The sequence below is a fragment of the Petaurus breviceps genome, unplaced genomic scaffold, assembly GCF_028583685.1.
Source record: "Petaurus breviceps papuanus isolate PSGF00001 unplaced genomic scaffold, PetGlider_PUasm1.0 556, whole genome shotgun sequence".
Classification (NCBI taxonomy): Eukaryota; Metazoa; Chordata; class Mammalia; order Diprotodontia; family Petauridae; genus Petaurus; species Petaurus breviceps.
The window spans coordinates 4,231,652-4,241,470 of NW_027186374.1; the positions used below are offsets into that span (position 1 = coordinate 4,231,652).

The following is a 9,819-nucleotide window of genomic DNA, read 5'->3' on the forward strand; positions in this document are numbered from 1 at the left end:
TGGAGGGGCCCAGGAGCAGGGAGGCCCACTTCACCAGGATGGAGGGGACCTGGAGCAGGGAGGCCCACTTCACTTGGAGGCAAAGACTCTGGTGGCCGAGGCCGTTCCTCTCCTCCTCCCACAGCCACGGATTTGATCTTTCCTTCTAGCCACTCGAGGTAGTCAGGACACTCAGGCCCATCACAGTTGCAGTTGGGTGGCTTCATACCATGGCGGGCCAGTGCCAGGGCTGTCTGAAGGGTATCCAGGTCCTCTCCCCCTGCAGAATAGCTCTCAGGGCCAGATCGAGGGCCGTTGAGGTTGCTGCCACCCTCCCGGCTCATCTCCCGATTGAAGGTTTCATAGAGGCGTGTACTGAGGGCCCCATAGGAGGAAACAGCTTCAGCCACTGCTGAGAAGGCCACGAGGTCATGGGCATCTTCTGGGTGGGCAGCATGAGCAGGGCTGGGGGTAGGTTCCCAATCAGGCTTCTGGTCCACCTGCCACACTCCTCCGACCCCCAGCAGTCCCGGCCCAGCCGGTTCTCCGGCCCCATTGACCGGGGCCCTGGGAGTGTTCAGCCGCCGTTCCTCCCCATGGTACGCTGGCCCTGGGTCCATCCGGCCTGGGACGGGTCCATCAACTGGGCTTCCCTCCAAGCCTGTCTGGGGAAGGGGGTGGGAGAACAAGAGAAGCAGGTGAGCCCGACTCCATGCCAGCCCTGCCCAGAGTCCTGCCACTGCATGCCCGGCCCCTTAGGAATAGATCCTATTTACACCCTGAAAAGTTTTCCAAAGAGCCATGTGACTTTTATATCACAAATCCTGCAAGGCAGAAAGTGCAAGAATGAACCCCATCCCCCTACTTTACAGACGAGGATCAGAGATACAGTGACTTGTCCAAGGTCACGCAGCTGCTAAGCCTCCACGGAAGATTTAAATGGACCTTTCTCCTTTATTACACAGAGTTGGCTCTACGCCTCCCCCACTCCCAGTTTATTGAACCCCTAATCCCCAACTCAATAGTCAAGAGAGCATATGAATGTTCAAAATGCCCAAAAGTATTACTTGGATTTTTACTTCTTAAATTCATGAAGTCTAAATAAACTCATACAAACCTTGGAAACTGTGAAGATAGGCCAATGAAAAAAACTCTAGGGGCAAGTAAAAAGGCCAGGTGCCCAACGAGACTCTGGCCTTATGCTTTGACATTTGACAGAGGGAAAAAACCTAATCTGCTGGGCCCTTGAACAGTCTGACAGATCCTAAGTTCAAGTGGGGGGTGGGGTGGGAGGAAGAGGAGGATTCTTGCTGACTTGGTACCACAAGACAGCAAAGAGAATGCTGGGAACAGAATCAGGAAAATCTGGAGTCGAGGGTCAGCAGATACAACCAGCTTAGAATATTCTTTAGGAGGCCATCAAGTCCAGCCCCTGTCATTTTACAAGTTAGGAAACTGAGGCCCAGGAAAATGAAGTGAGTTTCCGAAGATCACACACAAGCACACACACACTCTCTCTCCCCCTCCCCCCTCCCTCCCTCTCTCTCTCTCCCTCCCTCTCTTTCTCCCTCCCTTCCTCTCTCTCCCTCTCTCTCTTTCCCTTCCTCCCTCTCTCTCTCTCTATCCCCCACACCCCCCCTCCCTTCTTGCCCTCTGCCTGTGAGTGTGTGCGTGTCTCTGTGTGTGTGAGAGAGAGAGCGGGGGGGGGAGGGAGAAGAGGGGGGGGGGGCGGGAAAGAGAGAGAGAGAGGGAGGAAGGGAAAGAGAGAGAGGGAGAGCGAGGAGGGAGGAAAGAGAATGCTGGGAACAGAGTCAGGAAAATCTGGAGTGGAGGGTCAGCAGATACAACCAGCTTAGAATATTCTTTAGGAGGCCATCAAGTCCAGCCCCTGTCATTTTACAAGTTAGGAAACTGAGGCCCAGGAACTCCCTCCCTCCCTCTCTCTCTCACACACACACACACACTCACACACTCACAATCATGGGGCTAGAACCACAAGAGGCTTTTGAGGATAGAGTCCAACCCCTCGTCCCTCATCTTACAGGTGAGGCGACTGAGGCTCAAAGCCTGACATTACTTGTCCAGAGGCACAAAGTGGTGGAGGAGGAATCTGAACCCAGGCTGCACTAACAGTCTTTCCCACCATGTTTCAGGATCCATTCAAATGCCCGTTCCACAGGAGAGCCTTCCAAACAAATAAGGTTTTAACAACCTTGGTTCTTTAAACTATTCATCATATGGCTGTCATTTCAGTTGTCTACTCATCCTGCTCACCCTTCAGTTTCTCAATATAATAATAAGAAAAAGAAAAAGCAGCAAGAGGAAAAAAGGCACCCAATCCAGTCTATTTCCAGCTGTGATGAATATGAAAAAGAGAACCATTGGAAGACTGACCAACTGATACAAAGTGAAAAGGGCAGAACCTAAAAACCACATACACAGTGAATACAGCAATGCCAATGGAAACAATGATTACTAAATGGAATGGTTTGCAATTGAAATGATGTGATCTTGGGGCCAAAAAAAGAAGGGGCAGACTCAGCAGCTGGCTTTTCACAGTGGTGGGGGAATGGGTGGGTAGATAGGTGGGGGCCCCCATGAGTGGGAAACATTGCAAATGTTGTCAGATTTGGTTTGTGGTGCTGCTTCATTTTGCTCATTTGTTCCTCTTCTCTAAAAGAAACAAAACAAAATCTTTCTTCTAAGGGGTGATTCATGGGAGAGGGAAGTATTTGGGAATAAAGGTTATGTAAAAACAAAAAATATATATAATTAAACATTGTTTTAAAAGGCAATTGAATTCAGATTAATCTTGGTTTAGAGTGAAAGACTTGCATCTCAGTATAAAGTTTGGGGGGACCATATGGGAATGAAATGTTGCATACACCATTAAATTTTGGTTGGTTTTGTCTGATTTTTTTAAATAAAGCACATTTCAAAGGGAAATTAGGAAGAACATGAGGAGAGGAAGACAGAATAAAGCACTTCCTCTTTCCATGCAGAAAGTTAGGGAGTCAGGGGGCAGAATGTATTAGGAATATTAAGAAGCACTTGTGAGAAGGGCAGGAATTCCACAACATAACACGGATCCATGCAGTGTTGACTGTGGCATCTCCAGGCCTCGGGAGCAATGAAGCCAGCCCTAATGACCACAAGAAGGGCCAACTTCTCAGCCAGGGGGCCAGGGATATCATTGTCCTGAACTTTTCCTGGCAGAACCTGAAACAGGAGCTGAGATCTCGGCACATAGAAGAAGCACGTGTTTGTGGAAAGCGTCCTGGATTGCAGGTGAAGCCCAGCTCTGGCTGCCCCTCCCACTCTGGGGAAGAACCTGCTGACTAGTCTGTAAGGGGAGGCAGGACTGAGGAAGGGCTACAAGATTCACCCAAATTCCTTCCAGCTTTGATCACTATGCTAGAAGCATGTTTACTAAGGGATCAAGACCAGGGATGTGTACTTAGCAGATAATTTCTGCATCAGCAAGGGGAAGGGTCAGAACTAGGCACTGAGTTGGGAGGGACCTCAGAGATTATCTAGCCCAGCCCATTTTAGAACAAGAATTTCCTTGACAATAAGTGGTCACTCAGCCTTCTGCCAGGTGACTTCCAACACAAAGGAGTTCCTGAAGCATCCAGTTCTAATTTGGGGCCCATCACAGTTACCAAGAAAGAGTCCAGGGTCTTTGCCTTTGACAGATACACCCATCGTTTGAAGCAATAATTCTGGATTTGTAAAGTTTGTAAAAAAAAAAGGGGGGGGGGGGCTCTGGGGTGCAGTTTCCTCTTCTGTAAAATGAGGGCACTAACCCAGATTACCTCTAAGCTTCCTTCTGGCTCCAAATCTAGCATTCTGTGCTACAGAGAGGCAAGCAGAGTTACGCTCAATGAGGAAAAAAAATTTCCTGACCATGAGTATTGTCCAAGAGTAGACCAAGGTGGCACACAATGATTGGTTTCAATGGGCAGATTGCTCACCATTTCTAGGCCTCATTGTAGAATGAAGGAGTCAAGCTCCAAGCTCACCAGCCCACTTCTGCTCTAACTCCTCAGACAGAAGGACTTATCACAGTCACTCAGTTACTGTCAGTCAGGATTTGAACTCAGGATGCTTGACTGAGAAGGGCATCAGCCCATCTCAGGCAGTTGGGTGAAACAGAGCATTGGACTGGAGATTAGCAGACCTGAGTTTGAATTCTGCCTCAGACACTTACTAGCTGTGTGAGTCCAAGCACCTCAGCTAACATCTCTGCTTTGGCTTCCTCATTTGGAAAATGAGGATAACATGAGTATCTAGCTCCCAGAGCTGTTGTCAGGCTCAAATGAGATCACAAACATGAAGCGTTTTGCAAACTGTAGCTTGGCACTTAAGTGTTAGTGACTGCTATTATTTATTACTACTCCTGTTTGGACAGAGACCATTTAATCACAGAGTTGGGGACCAGGTCAGACTTGGAAGGGCTTCAAAATCCCTCTAGCAAACTGATGACTGAAGGTTTCTTCTTGTCTGCCACATCCCTAACAAGGAAGGGGTCATCTGGCCTCTACTTGAAGACCTGGGGTGGGGGTGGGGGAGGCAGTAATCCTCAGGCAGCCCCTTCCTTGTTTGTTTAGCTCTATTTTTTTTTAAAGGAAGTCCTCCTTAGCCCAATCCTAAATCTGCCTGAGCAGCTTCCCCCCATTGTTCCCAGCTCTGGTCCCTGAGACAAGTTTAGTTGATAGCACTTCAAGTAATTGACAACAACTCCCCCCTTACCCCCCTTAAAGATCTTGACCTAAGCATCATTAGATTCTCCCATTGTCCTGCCTCATCCTAGCTGCCCTCTCACAATCTCACCCGTGTGCTTTTGTGGCTCTGGAACTGAAGGGTGTCCCCTAGAGTGGCCCATGACCAGCATCAGCACACTCTGCCCCTCTCAAGGCAGTTGAAGATGGTTAAACATGATCGATTTAGTGTGTGGTAGGGGCAGGGGGCAGAGGGGGAAGAGTCCCTGAAAAGAATACCAACACTCACTCCTCCTCCTCTGGCCCCTGAGCTCTCTAAGGGTTAATTCACAAGGGACCATTTCTCTGCCTTATGATAAGAGAGGTTTTTTCCTTAGCAGAGTCAATTCACAGGCACAAGCCACTTCTCTGTTCTTTGTTCCTCTGGCAGAGAGAGCAGGGAAACAGCTATCAGAGGCTCTTTGGCTATGCAGCCCCCAACCCCCATCCGTGTTTCCCAAACATCCAGCTCCCCATCCAGTCCCTCAAAATGGAAGATATCTCTTCCGTTCTCTGACACCCCACTGAATGGGATCTGTAACCCACTAGCTCCCAGTGCTTTATTAGATTCCTAAGGGCAGCTCAATTATTCATCTGTTGGAGAATACTCCTCTCTGGGGAACAGCTGATGAAATAACTCTCGGAGTGGAAAATCACCTTTAGGAAAAACTCCTTTTCCCCACATTGAAATAGTCTGTCTACCTGGGTGTGAGGGTCTCTGTTGGACTGTGACCCAGGGCACTGGCCAACTGGGAATTCTGAGCACATCAACCTGTGCAACCTGGAAGGTCCCCACATACCACATCTGCTACATTGTATCCCCATACAACACATCTGCTACATTGTATCTATTGTGGCACTGTATCTGCAGACTAGTCTATTGCTACATTGTCTTGGTTACATTATATCCTGTTTATTATGTCTGAGCAATTACTATCAGAGTCCCCTCCAGGTATGAGTGCCCCCATGAGAAGCTTCTCCTGGCGACAAGGGGATATTTGGTAAATAGCTATTATCTACAGAAAGTAATCTCTCTAGGATTTACTTCCTTTAGTATTGAATAGGGAGGAAAGGAAAAATTACTGAAAGTCAAGGAGAACAAAGCTCAAAAAAGGTTAGGAGTCTCTAGACTAACCAGTGCCTTCCTCCTGTGTCAATAAGGCAGAGAAACATTCTCCCCCACCCCCATTCATGCAACAAGATCCAGGTTACAGAACCTGCTTCACTGGCCTCTGCATCCCTGCCTTTCCTCTGCTCCCACCTCCACATCCCTTTTCCAGCACCCTGCGACCCACCTCGATCACAAGCCAGATTCTGCACCCCCTCCCTTGCTCCCCCCCCCCCAACATACACTTTCACTGAAGTTACAGGCCTGTCAGCCCAGCCTAGGCTCAGTTCCCCCTCTTCCCTCAGGGCAGCACAGCCTGCCTGGGGGAGGGGAGCAGATAGGGATGGGGGCGGGAAGGCGGCCGAGGCCCTCCCACTGATGAAGTCTCTGCAGCTGTGTATACAAACCAAGAGTGTTCAAATACACCAAAATGCTTGTCCTAGCCCAAACTTGGGCTATCTCTCGCAGCCCCTGCCCTCAGTTCCCCTCTAGGGCTCGGACTCCCTCCCACAGCCACTCCAGAATGCACCGGCTTCCTAGCCTCAGCCTTCCTCTACCCCGCCCCCCAAGGCCACCCCGACATAAGCGAAGCCCCCACCCAGACCACTCCAACAGAGCCAGGGTCTAAGGAAGGGAGATTGTCCATATCCAGTCTTTCCTTTCCTCTGTCACTCCCACGGGTTGGGGGTGGGGCAGATCCCTGAAACCTGGGGCTGGAGGAATCTCGCCCCCCTCCCCTTCCCCCAGGGCCAGAAGAACGTGACAAGCCCCAGTTCTCTCCCAGCAGGGCTAAGCAGGAAGCGGCTGCAGCAAGCGACCAGAGGCACTTAAGCAGCAGCAGCAGCAATAGCAGTCCCGCCCCCCGCCCCTGCCTCGGCTGAAGGGGCCATTACCCCAGGCACCCCGAACACGTACTAACACGTACCAGCAGGTCCCCCTGCAGTGGTGTCCTCGGGGGAGGCTGGTCTGGCTCAAGGGTCCTGACTGGGGGCTGGGGAGAGGCAGGCTCACTCATCAAGCACCCACAGCCCCAGCATGGCCCCAGCCCAGCCCAGCCCAGCCCCGCCCTGCCCAGTCCCTCCCTCTCTCCCTCCCCCGCTCCTTGCTAACTTCCCTGCCCCCTCCCCAACCCTCTAAATTCAGCTAAGAGAATAAGGAGCAGAGAAGATAGGAAACCACCAAGACAAACGAGCAGACCCCTTCTCCCACCTCCTCTGCAGCCACATCTGTCCTCCATGACTTTCCCCCAGAGCACTGAGTGGCACTACAGAAAACTCTGCCTAGTCCAGAAAAGGTCCCAGCCTACTTTCAGGTAACCGAGCTCGTTAGATCACTAAGTCACCCAGGTTCATTGCTCACTTTGTCTCCCTCCCTCCAGGCTCCTCAATCCCAAATAAGATCTGGGACTTGATCACCTGGTCAGTGTTATGCCAAGTGGGCACAAAATACATTTTAGTTCTTTGTTGATTATCGGTGGCATCCTATCACCCCGAAGGCACAGGGTCTCATCCGCCACCTGACAGCTACAAACTCCCACTGAAAAATGTGCCACTGCACCCCCTTCCCAGCCATAATGGACTCATGCCGCGAATCTCTTTCACAGGATTCTAGAGCTGGGAGGGAGGTTACTTAACTCATTTTACAAGAGGAAATCAGACCGGTCATCTAGACAATGTGTTTGCTTCTGTAGCCAAACAGACCCCGGTGCTAGGTCTCCCTATGGCTCGTCTTGGTGTGAGACATAGGGATTCCCCATCCAATCCCAAGCATTGATTCAAAGCGCTCCACGTGGGACTCACAATTCTAAATAATGACATCCAAGCCAAGCGTGAGAGCAGTGACTCTCATTCTGCACTTAGTGTGAACGAGCAAGATCTGGAATCAGGAAGACCTGGAGAATGAGGACTTCGGAGAAGGCATTAGAGTTGTCAACTAAGAGATCACTGGGGCTTATACCCCAAGGAAGCCATTGATAAGAAAAAAGTTCCCATTTACTCCAAAATATTTATAGCAGCACTTTTTGTGATAGCTAAGAATCAGAAACAGTTGATGCCCATTGATCGGGGAACAGTTAAACAAATTGTGGCTGGTGAATGTAATGGAATATTATTGTGCTGTAAGAAATGGTGTGTATGATGGATGTGGAGAAGCCTGGGAAAATCTATAAGAACTGATGCAGAGGGGGGTGGCTAGGTGGCGCAGTGAACAGAGCACCCCCTGGAGTCAGGAGGACCTGAGTTCAAATACAGCCTCAGACACTTGACACAAAACTAGCCCTGTGACCTTGGGCAAGTCACTTAACCCCAACTGCCCTACCTTCCCCTCTCCAAAAAGCACAAAAAAACCTGATACAGAGTAAAGAAAGCAGAGTTAAGAAAACAATATACAGTGACCTCAACAATGTAAATGGAAAGAAAAACTGTGCAGCAGGAAACTCAACATAATGTAACAAAGATAAAAAGATCAAGTGAGACTTGAAGAGATATTAGAAAACACTCCCCAATCTCCCACTTCAAGGAGAGGAGGTCCTTGTGCATGGCATATGTCTTTGGACTTTCTCAGTGGATCGATCAGTTGTGCTGACTCCTCACCCCACTAAGAAATACTCTGGGGAGGGGGAGGGACAGGGACACATGCCACACACCATGGTGATGTAAGAAACAGAAAACACCAATTTTTTAAAGATCCCTGATAACTTTGGAGAGAGCAGAGGGAGAAGAAGGTGAAGGCATGTGTGGTAGCTGGCCTTCTCAAGGAATTTATCTACAAAAAGAGCTCTATAGGATATAAAGGATGACAGCAGGGATGGAAGGCTCAAGCGAGGGCTTTTTTTTGAAGATGGGGGGAAACATGAGCATGCTTAACTGGGGAGACACTGTATGTAGATAAGTGAGTGAAGGGGCAATCTGCTGAAGAAGACGGGCTGGAATGGGATTGCCAAGGCAGGACAGAATGGGATTGCCAAGGCAGGCAAAGGGGTTACCTTTGGAAAGGAATAAGGCCACTTCTTTGTGTGAGACAGGAGTAAAGGAGTATAGAGGGGCAGAAAGCTGTGAGTGATAGACGATGAGGACAAGGGGAAAAGTGGGAGCTCAACAGCCACATTTTTTTCCCCTTGTAGAATATGAGGCAAAATTTTCAGCTGAGAAAGTGGAGAGGAGGAAACCATAGGAGATTCGAGAAGGGATGAAGAGGTTTGGAAGAGCCACTTGGGAGACTGGGAGAGTAAATGGATGAAGGAACTGTAGTAGGATTGCCTAGCAGCAGTCATGGTCCAGTTGGGGTTCTTCTAGTAGAAAATTAATAGTAGTTAGTATAAATACACTTCTATTAACTCAGCGGTTGCTGGATTTTCTCCTCCTTCACTCAGTAGCATATGTAAGGACAAAAGCAGTGGATGGTGGGCGCGATTCAAGGCGAAGGCCTGCTTGGGTGTTACATCTTTGCCACCTGACATGATGTATCACCCACTTTCTCCCGTTTCCTTGAAGTTTACATGGATCATTAAGTGTTAGCCTCTTTAATTATAACTCTCCTGACATTTCTGCTGGCAATGTCCCCGTTTTAAACAATTAGCAAAAACCCTCCATTTACACAAACAAATCAAAACAACTCAGTTGAGTTTGACACTTCCTTGCTTAACTTGTTCCAAAATGAGTTCATATGGATAGCACCCATAATGGATGTCTTGATTCCACCCCGGGCTCCTTATGCTTTTGTAGAGCCCATCTACAACCAGAAGGTTTTTGGGCACATCTGCCAAATCCTGGTCATCATTATTGTATAGGCCACTTCTCAGGGCTCTGGCAATACCCAAGAGTTCCTAGGCCAGCAGCAGAACCTAGATCAATGATGACTGTCACATTCATAAGCACCTAAAGGTTTGCAAAATGTTTTCCTCACAGTAACCTGTGAGGTCACTTGGCCCCATCACGATAATATCACTATTTGGATCATAGTCACACTGCTACC

The 9,819-nt window shown here is 49.1% G+C and overlaps 1 protein-coding gene across 6 annotated transcripts in view; it reads right to left on the bottom strand.

Moving 5' to 3' along the window:
- The window catches only part of TET3 (tet methylcytosine dioxygenase 3), a 136,176-nt gene that overhangs the window by 55,735 nt on the left and 70,622 nt on the right, over nucleotides 1-9,819 (bottom strand). For 3 of the 6 annotated variants that reach the window (XM_069102799.1, XM_069102798.1, XM_069102803.1), the window contains one exon: nucleotides 1-644. This exon is cut by the window's left edge and continues 1,607 nt beyond it. In XM_069102799.1, the coding sequence (XP_068958900.1) occupies nucleotides 1-644 (644 nt within the window). Of the gene's footprint in view, nucleotides 645-6,772; nucleotides 6,916-7,056; nucleotides 7,901-9,819 lie in introns of those variants that run through there. The other 3 variants (XM_069102801.1, XM_069102800.1, XM_069102802.1) reach the window with 3 other exon arrangements.